This window comes from Cyphomyrmex costatus, unplaced genomic scaffold (assembly GCF_001594065.2).
Source record: "Cyphomyrmex costatus isolate MS0001 unplaced genomic scaffold, Ccosl1.0 scaffold5, whole genome shotgun sequence".
NCBI lineage: Eukaryota > Metazoa > Arthropoda > Insecta > Hymenoptera > Formicidae > Cyphomyrmex > Cyphomyrmex costatus.
The window spans coordinates 2,781,511-2,806,248 of record NW_017279267.1 but is presented as its reverse complement, the minus strand read 5'-3'; the positions used below and the strand labels follow the sequence as shown (position 1 = coordinate 2,806,248).

The 24,738-nt window shown below is 29.2% G+C and overlaps 1 protein-coding gene across 1 annotated transcript; it reads right to left on the bottom strand.

The window, feature by feature from the left end:
- Positions 1-1,640: 1,640 nt before the first annotated feature.
- Positions 1,641-24,738, bottom strand: LOC108778411 (monocarboxylate transporter 12). Its single transcript, XM_018545583.1, has 12 exons — positions 24,583-24,738; positions 14,058-14,202; positions 10,545-10,749; positions 8,332-8,472; positions 7,400-7,588; positions 5,712-5,955; positions 5,414-5,624; positions 4,606-4,767; positions 3,821-4,043; positions 2,349-2,588; positions 2,018-2,143; positions 1,641-1,801 (listed from the first exon to the last, which is right to left on the bottom strand). The coding sequence occupies exons 2-12, from the start codon at positions 14,184-14,186 to the stop codon at positions 1,641-1,643; spliced, it is 2,031 nt and encodes a 676-aa protein (XP_018401085.1). The 5' UTR covers positions 14,187-14,202; positions 24,583-24,738.

Here is a 24,738-nt window from a genome sequence, read left to right as displayed (position 1 = left end):
TATATATATATATATATATATGCATATGCATATAAAAATACAAATATCTCTCGATGCACGCGAGCATAACTCAAATCGTACACATAACACAAGATACATGTTCTGTTCGCTTAACTCCTCTTACTCATGGAATATACAATGGTGAATGATACAAATGCTTATTTTAAAATCTTATAAAGGTCTAAGGTACGTGATGCATATATGGCAGTTCAGTTTCATAATATCGCAACTACACGGAAATAATATATGCAACATTATTCTAATTAAAATATCAACGTTATATTTAATTCTGGTGTCTTCCATAAGACATTTCCTATTACGAAATACGAACAATCACAATTGATCCAAATTTTAATTTATTAGACGATTAATTTAGACGATTATATTTGCCTCGCGGCTTTTTCATTGTTAAATTAAAAGAATATTTGATCGGGACAACGATCTTTTGCTGTTTACATCTCGCGTTTAAATGCTATTTAAGTTCAATCAAACTGATTATGACACCGCAATAATTTCTAATGATAGAATTAATAATCGTCTATGTTATAACCGTTAAATATTTGTCTTCTAATAATTTATAATTATTTGCGGGTACCTGTTTATTCTTTTATTACAGAAAACATATTTGAGAATAATAAGATAGTTTTTTAAAATTTATCTAATATTTAGTACAGAATTAGCAAATTAATGTTTTAAAATGTTTATGCATTATGTAATTTATATTATTTAATACAATTTATACATTACTTAGCATTAATCGAAAACATAGATGAACGTTGGATCTGGATATTATTTCATGAAATGATCTTTTATTGCACGTATTTACGATTCACGATCCCGTCTTTATTAAAAATATTATTTTATATTATTAAATATATATGTATATATGTTTATAACAAAATTATGTGTTTTGCGAATTATCTTCGTGTCCAAATCCATTCTCAGAATGCCACTTTATTGGCATCCGCGAAACGCATAATTTCTGTATAAAAAGTGTCCGAGGAAGCCTCAAAACATATGTATACGTATATTTATCAATACATGTTGAATAATACAATAAGATATTTATTAGTTGAATAGAAGCAGTAGAATAAATCATCTTCTTTATTTTGAAAAATGCAAAAGAAGTCTGAATAGAATATTACTAAAATCCAACTACTATTTTTTTCCAAACTTCAATCAAGAGAAAAGTTTATGTAATGTTAAAAAATTAAAATTCTACGGAAGACAAAGATTACTAATGAATTTACTGTCACGAGACGATAGATTATGAATAAAAATATTAAGTCACGCTTCGTGGAACAGATACCTTATTAAAAAAAACAGTCAAGTTTTTGACAGATAGATTACACAAGTATTCGGAAACATTTTCCTCTCGCGTTATACACCTCCTATTAGAATATACTTCAAGCGCATGATCGGATTTTGCTTTTATGTCTAGCTGTCTTGAACGCGAGCAAACGTGATCGCACGCACGAAATCGATCATTTCCATTTATGGCATGAAGGCGTGCGATATAATTATATTCTCAGTTCGAGCGCTCGTTATAAATTATTATACATTAATATGTACAACGCATTTGTAACATGAACGAGCGCGTGCACGCGAAGTATGAAAAATGTACAGCTTTGCACCTTCAATCAGGATGCGGAGCGTTCTATTGCGATTGGTTTCTTCTCATTGCGCCTCTCCCACATGTTGATCCTATTTAGCGGATAACAGATAACGGCTGACATAAGAATCAAGCTACCCGACAGGTAGAACGAGGCATCATAGCTCCCAGTTGCATCCATAAATGCACCTGTTTATATAAATATTATTCAGTGAATTGACGTATAACTTTTTTAATTTATGAATCATTATCAAGATTTATCTACGTAAATATTGAATAATTTTAACGAATAGCATAAACATTTCCTAGAATCAAAGGCGCTTGCTTTAAAAGCAATCGTAAATCAGCGTTCCAATCAGCTTTTTGCGATGTCATGTATTCCATGATCGATATCATTATAATTACCTGCGAGAGGCGCGCCCACAGTCGCTGCCACACCTTGAAACAGAAGAAGCAGCCCAAAAGCATTTGTTAGTTTTTCTAAGCCCAACAGATCCACAACGAGAATCGATCTGAGAGAAGCGAATACAGCTGCGAAAAAAATGTCTGATACATTTTGCAGATCTAACAGATATAATACAATTAAAACTAACTTATAAATTTCAAATAAAATTATTGTGTAAATAAAACAAAATAGTAAAATATATCTATAAGACGTTTATGTATAAGATGTATTTTATCCTTTTGCTTTCATTCAGTGAAAAAATTTAGAAAGTGTGTCACGTATTCTGCTTACATATACTGAGGCCGAAACTGGCTGCATAAAAGAATTGATATCCCTCGGTTAAAGAAAGGCCGGAAAACATAGTTACTAAACCACCGACGCTGATAAATATATTATTCACAACCAGAGCATTAACTCCAGGCAAACTGCTTGCTAAGCCGCAAACGATACGACCGATGGTATTACCGATACCGATCACCGAAACGAGGAACATCGCCGTAGAAGCATCAATATTAGCTTTTATTGCTCGATCTGCGAAAAAGATAGATAAAATGATTTATTCCTAAAATCTTAAGTATAAAAAACGTTGCACAAAAATGGATATTACGCGAATACAGTAAAAATTAATTACATTATACATATATAAACGGAATATGTATTTTTTTCTCTATTATAAATCTAAAACAAATAGTCAGTGGCAATAAATAGATAGTTTTATTTAATAATGTGATGATTAAAAATCTAACAATAAAATTATAACTAAAATACTTTATAGAAAGTGACAATGCCTAATCGAGTCATTGTAACAGGATATTAATGTTAATTATAATTGTGTGAAATTATGTACCGCGTATGTAGTCCTCCTCGCGACGCTGATGGATTTTCAGCATTGACGCATACGTATTAACTACCGCGGTAATATCACTTTAGTTAAATTGACACTACAATCTAACAGATTTTGATGCTATAGCATCTTAATTAGATCTTAATAATATGTTGAAAGACATATATTACTATTTAATAATGAAATAATGATAATTTTAAATCTGTGAAAATCTGTGAAAATAATAAGACTGCGAAGAATATCACAAGTTGGCGTTTCGACCCGGTTTCCATTACTGGACTCATCAGTAAGGCATTGTAATGGAAACCTACCTCAGACGCCTTGGGGAGATGTTAGAAAGAAGTTCTATATAAACAATCACTCATATAATTCTTCGCAGTCTTATTATTTTCACAGATTTTCACAGATTTAAAATTATCATTATTTCATTATTAAATAGTAATATATGTCTTTCAACATATTATTAAGATCTAATTAAGATGCTATAGCATCAAAATCTGTTAGATTGTAGTGTCAATTTAACTAAAGTGATATTACCGCGGTAGTTAATACGTATGCGTCAATGCTGAAAATCCATCAGCGTCGCGAGGAGGACTACATACGCGGTACATAATTTCACACAATTATAATTAACATTAATATCCTGTTACAATGACTCGATTAGACATTGTCACTTTCTATGATTTTAAATCTTACTAGTCTACAAATATCATCATTCAATATATATAAAATACTTTATCTTCATTAAATATATATTAAATATGTTTTTGTTTAAAATAATTATTTTACTTTTGTATTTGTTATATTGTCGAAAAAATTGATGATACTACTTCTAAAATGTTCCTTATAAAGTCATTTATTTTTTAAACATAATAAAAATAAGTATTTGAAAAAATAAGTAATTAGTTAATATACTCACCTGTTACATATAAAAAGGGTGTATAAAAACCCATCATAGTGAGACCACCAGAGATCGCTAATATTAAAAAGGACGGACTTTTTAAGAGGCTTAAATCGAGCATTGTGATCAAAATTCGTCGTACACTTTCCGGACATAGGTAGAAACTTCCACTTTCTTCCTCTGCCACATCCTTTGCTGTCGGCAATCGCGTCACCGACATGTGATAACCGACCGACGATTGCTAGAAAATCACATCGTTTCTTTATGTTTTAAATATTTAATTAAAACGGTTTGTTTAAATGTGATCAGAAATTCTACATTAGTTTAATTTATTATTTTACATTTTTTTAAAAAGTATAACAAAAATATCGATTAATCATATAAATCGCTCTGATTTTATTCTTTGCACAAAAAAAGTATTATAAAACTTTTGTATGCATTAGTATTATATATACATATATGAGAGAACATAAAATATGTTCTCTCGTAGAAGCACAAATAGAAGAAAGCGAAATATCGGTTAACCATTAAATCATTCTGATTTTATATTCTTTAACAAAAAATTATAAAATTTTTGTATACATTAGTATTATATGACACAACATATTTTATATTCTCTCGTAGAAGAGTATAAATTAAAGGAAGTGAAATATCGATTAACTATTTAAATCGCTTATCTTATATTCTTTGCATAAGAAATATAAAATTTTTGTATATGCATACTTTAGTATCATATGTATGTTATATGCATAATGAGAAAATTTAAAAGTACGTTACGGGAATATATTCGCGATAAAACTTACCTGAGATCTATAATGAGGAAGTCTATTCAAAGAGCCGCCATAGAAGATGTCGTCTCTGTAGAACGGTCTCTGTGGATCTTTCGAATTACGTTTGCCCATTCGAAGAGATTTTTGGCTGCATTCTGAATTTGTTCGGAGACGACTTATCGTATGTCGACGAATCTATAAATCGGAAAATAACACATTTCTATATATTTTCTAAAGAATAATCTATTTTCTATTGTTTTTTGCATTTGACATCTCATTAGACTTTTTTTCACAAATTCTTAAACAAAGATGTTTACGAAAACAATTAAATCACAAGATTTGTAAGATTTTTTCCAGGTCATAGAATTGGCACTCGTAGCTTCGGAAATACTAAATTTTGGTTTCTTGGCAAAAGTTAACACATACATTTTTCTTCTACATCCATATATTTCAGATATACCTACTTTACTTTGGAAACTACGAAAGACAAAAACAAAACTCGCGAAAATTCGAACTAATAGAAAGTTTTGGTCATCGATCAAGTTTGACATAATTATTTAAACGTTTTTAACGACTGATCATTTAGTTTTGTGTAGAGAAAAGTCGGATCGTGCAAGATATGACAAAAATATAACTGTCTATTTTATATTTAATTAAAATATATTTAATCGTATTCTATCGTACTTGTTTGTTAATAGAAATCTTTTACTTTTTTTTCTTTGTTCCTCTTAAAATTTTAGCACAAAATTCGATGATGAAAAATCTATCTCACGGTCGATCTATTTGTTCATATTTTCCATTCTCCTAAGATATGTATATATTCTTCATATATATGTCTTACCGTTGGTACTTTTCCATTCAATCGCTCTAAGTCGCCACTGAGCAGATTGTTTTCTTCGGCGATTTTCTCTTCGTTAGTCATAGCATCCAAATCGGGACTATCCGCAGGATATATTGGTGCGGATAACCGTTTCTCCGAAGTGCTTACATTTCTCTCTAAGATTTGAGTCTCTTCATGCACCTCGTGCAATGAATGCAGGGACTTGGATGCGCTAAACAGAAATCAAAACATTTCATTGAAAAACCTGATACCTTAAAAGAAAGTATTAGTGCATATAAGATCTTTCGTTTATTATTACTTTACTATGTTAGGGCTGCTGCCGAGGAGTTCTGCCGCCGTCGGATATTCCGTATTGTTATTCGTGCCGAAGAATCCACTTCTGCTCGGCTGCACACAGTGCAACGAGGTCGTGGACACACCTTTTCCAATTAATGTAGTTTTCACCTCGAGCGCAGTATTTTCCGGGGTGTTCTTTACCTTAATCCTTGTTGGTTTCAAAGGACGGAACATCGCGCCGAATATAGCACAATGTAATAGCATACCTGAAAATCGCATAAATCGTTTTTTTTTCATTAGATGTTAAACCGTTAATTATTATTTAAATCTTTATTTTACTCAACATTAATATACACACACAATATATATCCGCATATATGTATATATCATATACACGTATATAAATTTATTAAGTATAAAGTATCATCAGATCTTATTTTTTTAAATATAAGTATAAATGTATTTTTATATATGTATACATATATATGTTTTATATATGTATTTATATATATATATATATTAATCTATTAAATATATAAATTTCTATTTAAAATAACATAATATTTACTTATGACGTGTAATATGCGAAACAGGTTATTACGTGAGTATCATAATTGATTAATAATTTTACATTTATTTTATTATCATAATTGATTGTTTTTTTTATACATTTAAACTTCCGAAGAGAGAGAGAGACTTTAACATGAATATATTTGACAGTTAATTTTATATGCAAATGTCAGTTTATGAATCGAGATATAAAATTATGCGGAATGAGAATTTCGTATAGTTTCATAACTGGTAGCTAAATCAAACGTATCTTTTAGATGCTAACTTTATCTTGCGCAATCTGACTTTTCTCTTGGCGTAAGCAATATGCATACCTGAACCGTTTATGTTATTCATGCCAATCTGTGTTATCTAAGCAAATATGTGACGTATCATGATATTAAGTAAGAAAGGGGCAGTCGCGTTATTATTATTTTTCTTTGATGAGCAAACATTGATAAAATTAAAGTCAGCAAATTTAATTGAAAGTATAGTTAAGAAAAAATAGAGAAAAAAATAATTCTTTTATTGTACCACTTCGTGCAATGTAGATGTAATAGTGCATTTTTATTTTTATGATATAGATTTTTAATGGACCTATTCAACTTTTCTACACACAAAACTAAATCATTTATAAACAATATTCGAATCTTATTAATCCGTACATGTAAGAACACAACCAATAAGAAATAAGAATTAAAGATCTATAACGGTCAAAGCTGGTCTATGTTGCTTAATTCAAATGTAAAAGATATATATACTTTATATATACATGTATATATACCATATTTATAACTTTATTTAAATTATTTATTATTGCTAAATCATTTATTATTGAAACAATAATTTACAATATCATATTTTTTATAAAAACAAAGGAATATTTTACATAGAAATATACATTAATTAAAATTTTAATTAAAATTGCAGGTATTACCATTTATAAATAATTTCAATAAATTCAAATTTTTTTTATCGATATGTTATATGAATAGTAATATATGTATACTTGTAAGTTAAATTAAAATTTTAATTAAAATACATTATTTATTTGTGTAGCAATAAAAACTAAATTTTAACTAAAATTATGTTGCTTTTAGTCTTCAATTTAATAGTTTTTTTTTAAACGTATATGATTTTTTTAAATAAATCAATATTCACCTGCTTGACACAGAAAAGCTCCTCTCCAGCCAAAAGTTTTTAAGAGTAAATTCGAAAGAGGTGCGAGTAAAAATGCACCGATACCGGAACCACATACTGCGATACCTGTGGCTAAGGCTCGCCATTTTTCAAAATAAAAACCGGTAGTTATCACAGCCGGCACGTATATTAGACCTGCTCCAATGCCACCTAAGAAAAAAAGTTTTATCTTAAAAAAAAACTTACATAAATCCAATACTGATTTGTTAAAAAATATATTAATCAGTCTTTATTCGCGGAAATCTCTGATATTGAATTTTTCTCTAAAACTTTTAAAGTGAACGCTCTCACTCTGAAATTTCAGTCTTAAAGATTGAAAATTGAGTTACTTTTTTTAAAGATTGCCTCCATTTTTACTCTTTAGAATGAGATTACACTTAGAAAGAATTTAGAGTTTATTCACAATATAGATCTTAATCTTTAATGTATAATATTATTATTTTAATATATATAATAGTATTATTTTATAATATTAACTTTTAAATTAATTATTTTAAAATCTATTTGATTTCGTATTCTCTTTTTATAATTTTTGAAAGTACTAAAATAACATCTCTAAATCAATGTTGATATTTAAATATCGGTAATAAATGCGGTCCAATACTCTATGCGGTCTATTCTCTATAATCTTAACGTCAATGTCGGTATCGTTGTATTGTTGTTGAGCAAATATATATAGTAAAAAAAAATTGTACAACAATAATATACTAATAACAATATGTCGTTAAAAGTTACTGAACCGAGATACAGATCATCGGCAGGATTTCCCGCAGGATTGAATAAAGCAGTTGGAAATATCGCGTACGTAAGAGAAATTGACAAAAACAATTCTTAGTGGAGACGCTAACTACTTCGGCAAGACATATCCGAGACAAAGGAAAGAACTTACTTACCAATTACACCATAAGAAATGTAAAGGAATTCGATAGAAGTGCTGAAGTACGCGAGGACGAAGGCGGCACAGCTTATCACACTTCCTAATATCGCCACCAGTCTAAAGCCGTATCGATTGGCGAGGGCAGATACGAAGGGACCTGAGAAAGCGATAATTTAATTCGCAAAGTTGTCGCTTGACCGATGATTTGCGAACTTTTTACTTTTAAATATCTAGTTGAATGAAAAGACGCAAATTTTCATGCATCACTTTTTACGCTTTTTATCGATATGATTCTAATGATTCCGTTTTTATTATCCCTTTATACTCAAAAGTATATTAATTATTACATGCACATTATATTTTATAATGGCTTATTATAATGGTAAATACAAGTATGGAGAAACAATATACATACATATCGTATGTTTGTATAACTGATTCTATCATGTTAATATGATAACGTATTATACAATATTAAATTATGTCGAATTTATAAATATATTAAAAAAAGTATCTTGCGTGTTTTATGACATAACTGGAAATATAAATTCGAGATATCGTTAAAAAAATTTTCGCCACACACATAAATTTACTGAGAAATACCTATAAAATTATAAATAAAAAACGTATAAATTATAAATTCAAAATGCCTGTAGAGATTTTCCTACTTTGGTTTATATTTTTATTTACATCTATTTTATTTTAATTGATTAATTTTACGCGTAAAATATCAACTTTATTATTAGCTAATTTTTGTATTATATATTATTGAAAAGAATTATCTGTATAAAATGCAAACATAAATTACTGTGTATAAATAATTTCTAATTTCTTTAGACCGGAATGTACAATTTCCACAACATTAAGGATAAATTGTAGCTTACGTCTTTTTATCACGGGTAGTTAGCCACAATTTTGCCAAGTGTTTATATCGCTAAAACTGATTATAGACGTTCTGTACGTGAAGTATTCGTACTATATAATTTTCCTAAAGTAATATATAAACTATCGTGTATTTTTCTTCAAATATTACTTTCAAATAATTACATACTATGGATATAATATAATTAAATGCGCTTAGCATTTACGAAATGTAACTGTTAATTATTGATGTCACCACATGGATATGAGATCATAAATTCAAATGTATAAAATGTTGTTGAACGAGTTTGACGATAAATTGAACGCTAAATGGAACTGTTTCTGAATATATTTATTTTTCTTATACTGCGAAGATCCTTGAGACTGGTCATACAAACGGTTACTTATTACGATGCCAACTCGGTGCGAACACAAGTGTACATCGCACAATATATATGTGCAATTTTATCAACTCGATATATATCAGGAAGATTCCATATATGAGCGTATTATATCGTTGTATTGTACAAACAAACTTATCAATTGCGTATATTTAACAGAAATACAGCTATCCTTATCGTATTTTCAGTGTCTTGCACAAACGTGTTGCGTTAACATTGTGACATGATATGTCAAAGAAAAGTAAATTCTAAAGATCATACAATATTCTAATTTTAAAATACAGAATTTATGTATGAAAGAATTTAGAGATTAAAATATGACTTATTTTGCACTTTACGTTCTATTTATTATAATACATTCTTCATAAACAAGATAAATTATTCAAGTATTTACTTGCTTATTAATTAGATATATACATTTTTATGCAATGTAATATTCCAATTGAATGTAGTTCCTTTGATATGACGTATTGTTATGCAAATTTGATAGATACTGATTTGCTGGAATGAGAATGCATTAAAAATTTTATATGCCGTTATAATGTGTGGAACGACTTTTAATATTTTTTTTATACAGAGAAGAGATTTAATAGCTTTTGAATTAATTTTACGATTAATGTTATGAAGTAAAAATTATTTTATATATTTTTGTATTTCTTATTTTAATTTATTTAAACTTATTCATAACCTAAAAGTGTTCTTTGTCTCACTATAAATTCATTTGATTGGCACACTTCTTAAAATATAAAGAATATAAAAATGAAAAATTGTTTCAAAGTTCTCTAAGTTCATGAAACATTTTTATTTTGCAAAGCATCTTGTGGAAAAGGTGTTGTATTTTTTTTAATATTAAATACGCAATTTTTTTATATAAAATTATTTATTTAAAATAATTTTAAATAAATTATTTTACGATTAATAGGTACATAGATCTGATATTAAATATTACGTACGTGTCATTACTAACCCGCCATAAGATAAAATCCACTCTGTAACGAGTTAACGAATGCAACACTCGCTTTCGAAACAGAGAACGCATCTGCGATGTCGTTGAGAAATACGCCAAAACTGAAAATGATACCGTCGACGAAAAAGTTGCACATAAAGGAGGCTGCAACAATCACCCAGCCCCATCCTCCGTCAGGTGGTACAACCATTTCCACTTCGATGGTCTATTGACAAATGTTAATGAAACATTTACGATAATTAACAAATAACTTTACATTAAATATCTTACGTAAACTAATTAGTATCTATGTAAAATTATGAGAAACAACTGTTTATGCATGTTATTGCAATAACAAATTATTGCAATTTTTTTCTTCTTTATTAAACTTTTAATTAAGCTCGGGTAATGCTGTATTAAAAATTGTATTAAAAATGTACAAAAAAAATTTATTGATATATTTTATATTAACTATATATTTTTAAAATATATATCAATAGGAAAAGGCAAGATTTTAGATTAATTAAACGTGGATAACTTTAAAAAATTATATATTATTGCAATATATTATTTTTATATAAAAATTAACAGAATAATTAAAGCTTGAAAATCAAAATGTGTAATATTGCATAAAAAAAGCACTTGAAAATGGCCAACTTATCTAATAAATAATCAATATGTAATCAATAATTCACAGAGCTGCTCTGTGAAGTCGGCACCACCCCTAAATGCGAATTTTGATACAATCATTATTGCATTCTCGTTTGTCCACTGTTTGTCCACGTTTGTCTACTCGTTATTTTCATTTGTCCACCCTCCAAGAAAAAGTTATACATAAAAAAAAATTGTAGTACCCCCAAGTGATTATTTTTCATTATTATGAAAAATATAATAAAAATAGAGTTGACAAACGAAAATAATGGGTGGACAAACGAATGCAATATTGATTTTACCAAAATTCGCATTTAGGGGTGCGGACTTCTCAGAGCAGCTCTGTGAAGTTGGCACCCCTAAATGCGAATTTTGGTAAAATCATTATTGCATTCGTTTGTCCACCCTATTTTTGTTATATTTTTCATAATAATGAAAAATAATCACTTGGGGTACTACAATTTTTTTTGTGTATAGCTTTTTTTGAAGGGTGGACAAACCAAAATTTGCATTTAGGGGTGCCAACTTAACAAAGCAGCTTTGTGAATTACTAAATTTGATTAGTTTTGCCCATATTATTTTATCGTGTAAAAAAATGCAAAATTGAAAAAAATATGGTAGCTTCTTGCGATGGGTACTATAATATAATATATCAAAATTTCAGCCAAATAAAAAATCCAAAAGTTTTCGAAACTTGGGATGGAATGCCCCATATATGTACATAAAATTTAAAATGTAATAATCGCAATATCTGATTTATATGAGGTTTTAATACCGTCTTTTTATCTTAATATTATATGTTTATTATTAATCAAATTTTATTAAAAAATATTTTGCATTTGTAAATATTTGAAATTTAATCTTAGAATAAGTTTAACATTTTTAAATAAAGTTTTATTGATTATTAATTAATAATTAAAGTAAGATACTAACTATTATACCAGAAAATTTACGGGTTATCGTCGTGTTTTTCTTCATTATTGATGCCAACGTTTTGTGAATCATGCCGTTCACTTCATCATACTTACTGATATCAGCGCACTCCTCGCCCTGATGAAGTGAATGGCATGATTCACGAAACATTGGCATCAATAATAAAGAAAGACACGACGATAACCCGCAAATCTTATGGTATAATTGAAGAAAATACACGTGAAAGCCTCAAATGCATAATACTAACTATTATTAATTTAAAAAAGTAAGATTTACTAATTATTATTAATAAATTATGAAAAAAGCTAATTTGAAAAATTAATTATAAAACAAAAATTATAATTTACACATACATCAGAATATGATATAAATTATTCATTTAATATTTTCCAGAATAACATGGTTAATAATTTTGCTGAAAACAGGTTAAATCATTTCTTAATTATTAGCTTGAGAAATAATTATACTTTTTGTTAATTATAATTAATGCTATATTTTATTTGCATAAAAATGTACATGACCATTTTGCGCAAGCAGCAGAGTATGTTCAAACTACATGTTAGAAAGTTCGTGTCTCGACTATCAGTCAATTTTAAAGGTAGATATGTAATTATCGCGTGAGCTGTTTTCTCCCTTGTGAGAAAACACAATACGATAGGTATTATATACTGAAGCTAGTTTGTGTGGAGAAGCGGCACGAAATCAGTTAATTTGCGAGTGTCTTCTTGATATTTAACATAAACCTGATTTGCTTTCGCTCGTTGGAAATTTACAAGGTGCCTAAGGTCAAGGCCATTCAGAAAGCCGCCGAGAACCCGGTTTTTGGTATTTTGACTGTTTCGTAACTCAAAACTTTAAAATTATTAATCTAACAGTTGTTAAATCACGTACATAATAAACATTGTTGCAGGCGGCATTCAATATAAAATAATTTATTTTATAAAATCTCTAAAAAGAAAAAATTAATACAAATTTATTTTTCTAAGTAGAAAATTAAAATTTTTTAGTTTTCAAAGAGATGAAAAGGAATTTGTGAAAGAATGATTTTTTTCTCTAAAAATTTAAAAACAAATCTTAAAATAATTCTATTGAATTATCAATGTAAATATACATATATAGGACGCTCAAGCTGGTTACTAGAATATCAACATTTTTTATAGCATTTCTCTCGTTATATTTAAGTTTCCTATATTATTTTGATGATTTAACAAAATTATTTTCAGATCAGTATAACTATATATAACTAAATAACATTTTAGCAAATGTTCTTTCCACGTATGCTACAATCACATTATAATTTATATGCTTATACCCCATCATATTATAATGCATAAAAAAATGTATTCAGTATATTAATTCATATGTTCGATCTATTCTCTCAATAATCTGAATTAATTTAAATACAGCAACTTTATGAAAAGAGTAAAATCATTGCGTGAAGTATTTCTTACAATTCAAAAAATGATCATGACGGTTTTTATTTCTATCGATGACAGAAACACTTTTCTGCACCATTAAAAACGCGTATACGTGTAATCCAAAGAGATTTGTTGTCCGAAAGTTCCAGCTTATTTGAACAGAAAGCAGCACGTGTTGTCGGTCATTTACAGTATAAAAATCAAGAAGAGTCTTATCGTCGCCCGCGTTGCTCGTGTTCGCGTTGTTAATTTCCAGACAGACTAGATAAAAAAATTCAGTCGGGAACGCGTATCCGCCCCTGAATGACCCACAGCGAGACAACGACTATCGGGTCCATTATGTGTCGCAAATAAAGCGATATCGCGTTTGCAAGTTTTACAGCGCACGATCTGTCCGTCGCTCTCAACGCAAGCGTACTGATCATACAAACAGAACTGACAGCTGTCGCGCGAACGATAGCACACGGCACGATTTTTTGCATCTTCTGCATTTCGATGCACCTACACGCGAAAAAATGTCGCGGAAAATCACCTCGTCGTTGTTATTATCATTGACGTCCTCGAGCTGCAGCTCCTCGCTCTTGTTATTTTCGTGACCATTTTGCTGCAGCTTACTAGCGTCAGAAATCTGTTCATCCACTTTGTCCACTGTTGTTGACATCGTCCCTTCCGAATATCTAAAACACGTATAAAGCGCCACTTAAAATATGTTCAACAATAACATACAATAACTAACAATGTCGATGAACGTAATCTATTAAAAATACATTTGATTTACCAAAGACAGGGTATGAACCGTGCCATCCGTATATCTAAATAGTATATCAAATGTTGTAAACAAAAATGAGAGAAGGGGAACGTAAAGTGTCAATCTCTCTGTTTTTCTAAGATATTATGATTAGTTGAGTGGAAAAAGATAGTCGTCTTTGCATCTCCTACCTCCTTTGTTTTTATCGACTAATTTTACACATGAATGGCGCAATCTGTGTGTTTAATTTATATTGAAATAAAGATATTACGTCTTGCAATCGATTTGCTAATGCGACGTTTTTATTCTCAATGTTTATCTATTATACAGAGATAACTATTACAACATTTTTGTTTGAAACTCATAATAGACGATAAATTAAAAGAAAGAAAATGTCTTGGTATACGCATCGTTTTGCTAATACGTAAGGATCTCTAACTTTATATTTTTTTTGCAAAAGTTTGCAATGACACAATTCCACTGAGAATAAATGTTCAGGATTATTGTAGTTTGAAGGAATGCTTCTCTAAAATAGCATGAATATTTAAAGCGACATTTACATCTACTGTATCGTATGTAATAGAACTTGAGTATATGATTCTTGTCATTCGCATCAGCATCCAATCTATTTAAATTCATCTTTTAAAAAAAAGATTAGGTGATTTCGCAAATAGACTGATTGTATGTCGTTTTAGAGCATGCTCGAATATATAATATATTCATGAAATATAATGCAATTACACCGAGGAAAAAGTTATAATAATGACAACAAAACAGGGAATTATTTTCAAATGGTCGATTTTCCTTGGTCAATTCGTTAAAATAGCAAAATATGGTATTATTTGTTATAGAAGTTAAAGTGAAATCGAAAATAATTATGACAAATATGACAAATATTTTTTATTTATCTTAAAGAAAAATTTACGTCCAAATCAAAATAATACAAATGTAGATAAAAATTATCTCTCTGCATTACGCTATCTGAAATATCTTACATAACATAATATCCAGCAGATATTATAAAAAGACTCAAAGGCAAATCCGCCATTTTGTTCTTATTAGCATAATCAATGATAGCCCTTCCTTTTTTTCACGTATACATAAAGCAATAATGTTAAGATAAAGGAGTAATTTGATTGTTAATTCACGGAAATGAAGTGTCGGACTGATTGACGGCTCTCTCTCTCTCTCTCTCACACACACACACACACACACACACACACACACACACCCACACCCATACCCACACACAATCACTTGCTTGGCCTTGATCTTTCAAATTTCATCTTTTCTTGATATTTCTATTCAAATTCAATCGTAGGTATAGTATTTTCATTACATGATATCTTGGATAAACGTTTAAATGATAAGAGCTACTTGAAGATACATACGTTATATGAGCTGATTGTTTATTGGTGTCATGCGGTTAGTTGTTGTTAATTCTGGAATTTAATAGCGACAATATAATTGATAGCTAAGATTACAATACGTTATCAAGAACAGTGAATAAACAAACAATTATAGGATTAGATGGTTTTGTAAATTTCGTTATCACAGTCAACTGTTTTGCCATTAGTATCGAGCCATTAGTGTCTAAGTTAATTTTTTGAAATACTTTAATTAATTGAAATTTTTTCATTATCGAGAATGTGATTAATTGATGTTTCTTTATCGGGAAATTATTATTTGATGCGTTTTGAATCAATCTTTAATATTAGATATCTTCAGAATTAATCTTAATTAATGAAAAAATTTACTAAAAATGTTACTAAAAGTTTTACTATCTATTTATTTTCTTTAAAACTTGATATTTGAGAACGATTTGTAATTTCAATCATTTTAACAGTTTTTTTTTTATTCTTAATGACAAACTTGACTCATCTGTGATTAAAGAAAATATGGATAGTAAATTAATCAAAGAATTTTCAATCATACATACAGAGAAAAACAAACGTATTTTAAGATAAATTTATGTCCTATACGATTAAATAAATTAAAACAATCAATTTATTAAAGTTCTATTTATTGATTGAATAGATGTTTACAAAAAGCTAACGGAAATTATAATTATAATATTTTACGCATTTAAAGTATCGAATTTATCTTTTAAATCTCATGTTTGTTGTCTTATAAATTGATAAGATAGGCTCAAATCCAATTAACAGATAAATATATTAATATTAAAATATTAAAAATAATGAAAAAGAAAAAGGACTACGAGTCAAAAAAATTCGTTATAATATATAATTATTTGTAAATAATTCTTCTTTATAGAATTCTTCTTTACGTTATATTCATTGTTTTATTATTTGACTCTCTTTTCACATTTATTTGCATTACCGATGTTGTTTTTGACAGAAACAATTATTACACGCTTTCGCAAATCACATTTAAAACTAAACGAATTACATTGTTTTTGAATTCTTACTGGTTTGCCGAATTGTATACGACTACAAACTATGCGAGTGAGATTGCACACACATTGTTATATATATATTTTTTTATGTAATTTTATAATTCTATAATTTTTGAACTGCGATCTTTGTAACATTGAAAATGACCTAATAGAGGTCGAAACGTCTGTTATCTTGTTTTTCTAATTAAACTACGTAATTTTAACCAAATGACAATTTTTATTTACAAACAATTTTATATTTTAACGAATTTTTTTGGCTCGTAGTCCTTTTTCTTTTTCATTATTTTTAAGTTTATTGAGCCTTATTACAAACATATTTTAAAAATATTAAATAAATATTAAAAATAAGTCTTTAAAATATTGTCTGCTGTGACCGAAAATATTTAAGCAAAATAATTATATCTTATACAACGTATAAATAACTTCTTCAATTCGAAGCATTTTTTAATATTTGATACCAGTTTTATTGCTTGACCGATTGCGTCAACTCCTTCTTCTCATTTCATTCTTTTTTACTTTTTATGGCGCCTTGCAATGTATACGTGGTTATGTTGTCTGTCTCTCGGATACAATATCGAAAACGATTAAAAAAGTATGACCTCATCTTACGCGCATTTACATGCTACTTGTAAAAAATTGTATTATGCACTGCTTCAGCAATTATCATGCAAACAGAATTGTGTAAACTTTCTTAATGGAAACTGATATTATATTTATTTTTAGTATGACATTGCTTATTTTATTATCTGTAGTGATCTGAGAAAGGAGAAAGTAAATTCAGAAACTGTAATATTGTTCCACTTTTTTCTTGCTGTCCTTGATAGAAGACTATCTGATCGCAATGGCGATTTTAGTCATCAGAAAAATATTTAGTACAGACATATATATTTATGTTCAAATAAGTATAACCAAATGTTCTTAATAAATCGTTTATTATTAAATGTTCTTAAGTTTCCAATATAACAATAAAAAACACAAAAATATATAATATTTTATATTAATATATCTTTAATACCATGTCTTTAATTTATTATATCTGTAATATATTTTGTTTTACTTATTATATTATATGTTATTGATATTATATCTACAATATTTAATTATTTGTTTATATTTACATAAACGTGATATATTATTTACTTGAATATTGATATAGATATTAAATCGTGTCTCCAATCATGAATTTAATCGTATAATTAGCAGAATATTTTCTGATTCTTACTCTAACTGATATTATGAGACTATATATATGACCGATTTATAAGACTAATTAGGTATACAGCTATGTAAAATCCAGATTATGACTTATTCATCGGCTGTGCTATTTGAGATATAATCAGTAATACAGCACACTTATTTTTGATTAGATAAGTAGATAAGATATAGATACTATCGTACTATTTGCATATTACATCGATGAGTGACATTGCATAATAGATCAAGTTTTCTGTCATGATTGAGTTTGTTTCTCTCGAATAATTTCGTAGACTATTTATAACATAGAGTTTATCTACTCTATTTTCTGCTTTGCTTATTACAAAATTCGGTCTGCAAAGATTTACATTGATAAAGTAAAGCATATGTACGTAACATATTTACATATACGCGTGAGATATTGTCACGATGCTTTAATGTAAAGATTCAGGCATTATTGATAACAAAAAGCTCGTAATTAGGACAGAGGAAAAAATGATGAAACGAGATAATCGCGAACTCAAACACGTTTCCATAACTGCTCGTAATAATCGTTGTTATAAAAACGAGGGTAGTTTTTGCGAGAATTGATAATTAACTCTTCAAACACTAAGATAAATCATTATCGACGCGCAACGGACAATGCAATTCTGTTAACTCGCTGATAAATTATGCCTGAGTAACTGTGAAGCGAGCAGATATCTTACTTTTTACCAGATAAAATGCCAATAAAGCTTCGCGATTTTACACGAAGTTGTAATCGCCACGTGAGGCAATCGCGGCTTATCGATCGGCAATAAATTACTGCCACTTCAAAGGGAATTATCACTCGCAAGGGACTAATGAATAGATCAACATCCAGTCAGAGTGATAACTGTGATGACCAAGAAGCTTGCCTAAGAAATAGAAGCACAGAAACTAAAGTACACAAGTTTATTGTATTTTTCTAGAATAAAAAAGATATGCAGTACGCTTCCTATACGCGAAATGTATCTCATTAATTTATGTGCCTTTAACGTCGAATAACAATACGGTATTGTGATCAATCGATTTATAAGTGGAACAAAGTAATATATTCTAATGTAATCGCGAATGCAAAGTGCAGCGTCAATATATTTTTATTGGTAACCAAAGTAATTACTGCGGAAGTTGGTAAGAAGTAATTAGCGAATAAATGCGATATTATCAGCTATATAATAATAAAATGTTTTTTGCATTTATTGCACAAAGTACTTTTCTTCTTTTATCTATTTAATGATACTATCACAAAACTTTAAGAAATAATATATTTCGTAAAATATCTTGTTCATCTGATAAGTCATAAAACTTTGCTCTGTAACATAGAAATCAATATGAATCATATAACAGGATTATTTAATTTATCTTAATTTTACTATTTTTATTATGCGATTATCTTAAAATCTTTCATTGATTTGCACTGTATTATTTATTAGAATTATTGTGATATATTTTCTAAAGTATATTTTTAAAAGATAAATTATATAAATATCTAATATATTGTATTAGATATTTAATAATTTATATATAAATTATAAAAATATTTAATATATTTTATTAGATATATGAATTATATAATTTATATCAATTTAAATTATATAAATCTATATAAAAGAGTAATTATAATGAGGCCAATCTCTAATGAGACGATTACTTTTAAATGCATTTCTGTACTCCAGTAGAGATATTTCAATACTTATTTAAGAAAGAAATAACGAGAATTACTTTTTTACCGCGAAATGTCACAAATAGCATTTGTAAGCAATGCCTTATTATTAATGTTTAAGGTATTTACTCACCGCAAGCTAACTTATGACCCTATAGATTTTCACAAGATTTTTCATTAAAAATTGAGTGTTGGGAAAATTGGAAATGAAGTGAATTGTTTTTCCTAAATATCCGCGATATATCTAAACTGCTCATTTACGGGTTATCATAAAATATGTTTTTTAATGGATAATACACACTAGGAATTGTCCCCTTCAGGTATAGCAAACGACTCTACAACGATAAAAGATATTTCTGCCTTCCACGGTCTGACTCTTTCCGCATTATTGTTATTCCGCACCTTCACTCGCTGAATTTTTCCGCGTGCAAACGTGACGATATGTAAAGATAGCAAAAATCCGATTTCCGTTCGCTCAATCGCATACCGATAAACATTGATATTTACATGTCGACGCTGTCGCCGCATATTTGCAATAACATAATTATCGCGAAAACGACGTTCTAATCGTTCTCCGGAATTTCGCAAATATTATTGTATTACAAAAGTCTAGTCAATTGAGATAGATTCTTTGCGGGTGGTCAGTAAATTATCGACGATAATTCTACGATTATATCTCGATGTTACGAGGGTTCTATTGCGAAATTCTTTTCTGAAGTTTTGGGAAGAATTTCAAATTTCATGATCGGACAAATTTTGACGCTGGATGCATTATGGAAATATATGACAATTTCATACTAAAATAAAAAAAACATGAAGGTTGTATAACATTGATTATTTTACTCGTCTGCAAAAGATTTCAATCACATTTCCTAAATAGATATGTTAATAATAACTCGGAAGCGCTGCGGTTTTTATCTATCTCATGTTAGGTCTTTAAATTCTGCTAATGTATTTTTCATCGTACCGTCGAAAATTACTCCGAATTGGTTAGTTAATCGAAATTTCATTGATTCGTATTGCATTGTGAATGATACGTAAGAAACAGCGGAATGATAGATAATAAGAAGAGAGCAAAATGAAATGATAAAATTTCGATAATAACGCTGTTGTATCTGTTCACAATTTAGTCTTTTAATATAGAAAATTATCGAAAATAAATAAAACGTCACTTTCATTTTTCTCAAGAGTAGGATTACAGCTCGTTGACACTTTGAACTTATTTGACATTATATTTTTGAATCTTACCATCGATGTAAAAAATATCGAACCATGTAGTTAAAGGTCAGAGTTTATGAAAACTTATTTTACATTTTTGATCTACATTTATCTGCTGGTAGTATACGTGTCTCGTGATAATGCACGTCAAAAAGACGGATTAAAATGTTACAAAAATAGTCGCAAAACAGGCCAATAAACCGCGTTTCTCACGCCGTTATCCACCGTACCATTTCTGGTCTTTGTTTCTCACTGATGATGAATTTCACTCACGCACACGCACACACACACACACACACACACACACACACACACACACACACACACACACACACACACACACACACACACACATATCAAAGATTTTTCCGAATATACAGATTAGACGAAAACTTTATAGTGTTTTGATGATGCAGTGGAATAACAAATGCGTCACATTGTTACAGTCTGCAGCTTTTTTCATGCAGCTCGTAAACGATGCACGCTCTTTAACAATTCGAAATTTGAGATTTATAGCAAATTTGCACAGTTAGACGCACCGATGCACATTAAACACATTAAACTGTTGTACACTAATTTAATGTAAGTGTAAAAATGAAATACAATATTTCGAATCATAAAATACATATTTGTTTATCTAACAGCACAATAAAGTATATTAAGGATTCTACAATTTAATCGATTTCTATATTTATATTAAATACCTATCTCTACGTAAATTTATATACGACGCTTTGTGCACCAATGCGTACTGAGTACATCCAATTGAATTTGCTCTTAGTTTTAAAGAGATTTATCAAATAAATCTATCAATTTATATATATAAATAATTTTAAACTCACTTTTTTGGACGCAACTGACACATTAGTAGTAATCAACGTTAAATTAATTAATAATAATTATGTGTTAATTCATATTAAAAATAAAGATAAGAAAATCCAATAGTGCAAGCAACAATGAGATGTCATAATATTAAAATATATTATTAAAATTAAGACATTGTATTTAATAAAATATTACCTACATTTTTATATTAGTAGTCAAAACAAACTCACAATCAGTTAAGTCAAAACACGTTCTGCTTTAATGTTATAATTTAAATATATATACATTTTAATACATTGACATTTTATTGCTGCTCTTTCCATTGGCCTCTTCATTCTTTCTCATTTTTAAACAAGTTAATAATTTAATATTGAATAAGAGATTTTTTATTATTCAGAGAAAAACGGGAAATTTTTGTGCGATTACATAAAAAAAATACATCATGTTATTTATTCAATGATTGTATACAATCTAGAAATAATTTCATGTATGTATATAAGAGTTTTTTTTTTAATTTTTAACGTATAAAAATGCATTTTGGAATATTACAAACATATCAATGAATTGTATATACGATTATATTTATAATATGTATATGAGTATGCAATTTTTGAAATATAAATCGGAACTGACTTTATTTTTCATAAAAACTACAGAACAAAGTTGTGTCATTCTGCATTTATTTTCGTATTTTGATATTTATTATTATATTTATGATATATTTATTATTATAAATATATCAAAATTTTATTAATATAATACAAAAATTTCAATACAAAAAAATTAGTGTTAATTATTAAAAAAGAATTTATGATTAAATAAATACACACAGATGTTTTAAGGACGGTTCCAGATAACATGGTCAATATGTATGCAGCTAACGTTGCACACATTCGCTAAATAATATTGGCTTACCTCCATATGAATAATTATGCATGTCATATATGTGTGTAATATTTACCAATATTGATGAACATTGGCTATATCGTCTGGAGTCTTTATGAGAACTTCATTCGTCTCTAAATTTAGCATCTTGTTTTTGTTTTCAGTCCTCGTATCTTTTTAAGTATGTTATGTATGTGAAATAAAATAACATATGGTGCAACAGAATTATCAGGTACGTGCAAAAGTAACATCAATTAAATAAAAGACTCCAAGTCTAATTAATTTTCAAATTCCTCACGTATCGAGACTCTGAGAGAGAGATATAAGAAAAAAATTGATTTTAAATTCTCATTTATTCCGGAGAAGGAATCAGATGACATATATCTCCTTACTATATTAAGTGTCTACAGTCTTCATAATTCCTTGGTGACTATCTTGCGTTTCGACATTCCAATCAAGCTCTACAGTCTACAGTATTAAAGAAACACCTGCGAGGACGCGAGAACGCATTTCAAATTCATGAAACCTTCGACTGGACACCTGCGTCCTGCGAAAAAAAATTCCGCTTGAAATCATTACTTTTTCACGGTCATTCGTAAACCATTCGTGTAACTGAATAATTCCATTCGCGAGATATTTGTTTATTTTTAATATATCCGTGAAAATTGTTATATTTAATAAAATATGATGAAAGTTTCAATGTGTGTATAAAGATAGTTTTCACAGAAAACAATATAGAAAATTATATCTAAATAAATTGGTTCTTTAAAATGATAGAACAGAAAGAATTTCGCGATTTGTATCTTATCTCATTGCATTGTATTTAAATTCGCCCTAATGTAAACTCTGCATCAGATTCTCGAGATCCTCAAGCTGTTGCACCGCCATGCTTTGGTATAAAAATACTTTGGCTCTAAAAATAACTATAGAGAGCAGATCACACTTTCACAATATACAGTAGCACAGATATATTATATGTTAATTGATAACTGCATTGATAAACTTCGTCACCAGATAAATATACAATGTAATAATTACTTCTTGCGATATCATTAATCACTCTTGACACGATTTAGTATTCGGAAATTTTTTAAAACCATTTATCATATCAACGTGAAGGTGCTTTATTTGTTTTCTTGTTAAAGGAGAAATCTCTGGACCAATTAAAAATGATTAATAAAGTATGTTATAAAATTTCCTACGGAAAAGAGTGGGAAGCGTTTGAGAAAAATATCTTTTTATTGCTATATAGAGAATCACGTGTCGAATCCAGCCAGTAAATAATCTAAAATTCGCAAATATTAGTTATTAATACCTTACATTTTTATCTAACAGTCATAAAAGCGCGGAGGAAGCAGTTTAAAATAGATCAATATTAATGAAATTTAAAAAATTCTGCCTGAAGATCTTAGATGTCAAAGCATAACCTTTCCGATGACGACATTGACTTTTCCCACCACTCGGTCTAACACCGATGACATAAAAAATGCTCTATTCTCAGTCTCATGTATTTCCTCGCTCCATAAAAGTTACCCAAATATAGCAATAGACACTAAATAGGGTATTTGAATATAAGTGTTTCTTGTCACTAATTAGATCATGCATTTTGCAATAACACAGATAACCGATCGCTGTTGAGTTTAATAAGAAATTGTGCAGAAACACATTCGCGCCTGTCGACGCAATCGGCGAGTATGTCGCATAATTAATAACACTGAAATGTCGCTTTTCCATCATCGATTTTTCGCGGTCGAGATTCACCGGCGGAAAAAGAAATTCACGTGTTTACACGCGGAGGCGCGTTCGTCACGTGCGCTTGCGCATCCTGATCAGCGCGGGAACTGCTTGTGTAAACCACGTTCCACGTGGTCCAGCCATCATCTTTTCTTTAATCTAAAAAGGATGGATATCAATGGACAAGAATCACTCATCACTCTTCTACAGCAGAAAAATGCGTTAAGCACCAGGTGCTGTGAGTGACTCGTGTCAGATGATGTGCCTTTCATCGAAAAACATTCAAACGCACTTTTTGGCCTTCATTTTTGCGATACGACTAGGCGATCGGTTTAAAAATCGAATCACGTTACCTCTGGTCCCTCCGAAGTCGCACTGTCACCGACGTGAATTCAACAATTCCAGCTTGTCGAGAGGAAAAGGAGACCCCGAAGGCGAGACACGCCACGCGCGCGCGTGTGCATATGTGCGTGCGTACGCGTGTACTAAAGAGCTGCGCGCGATGTGAC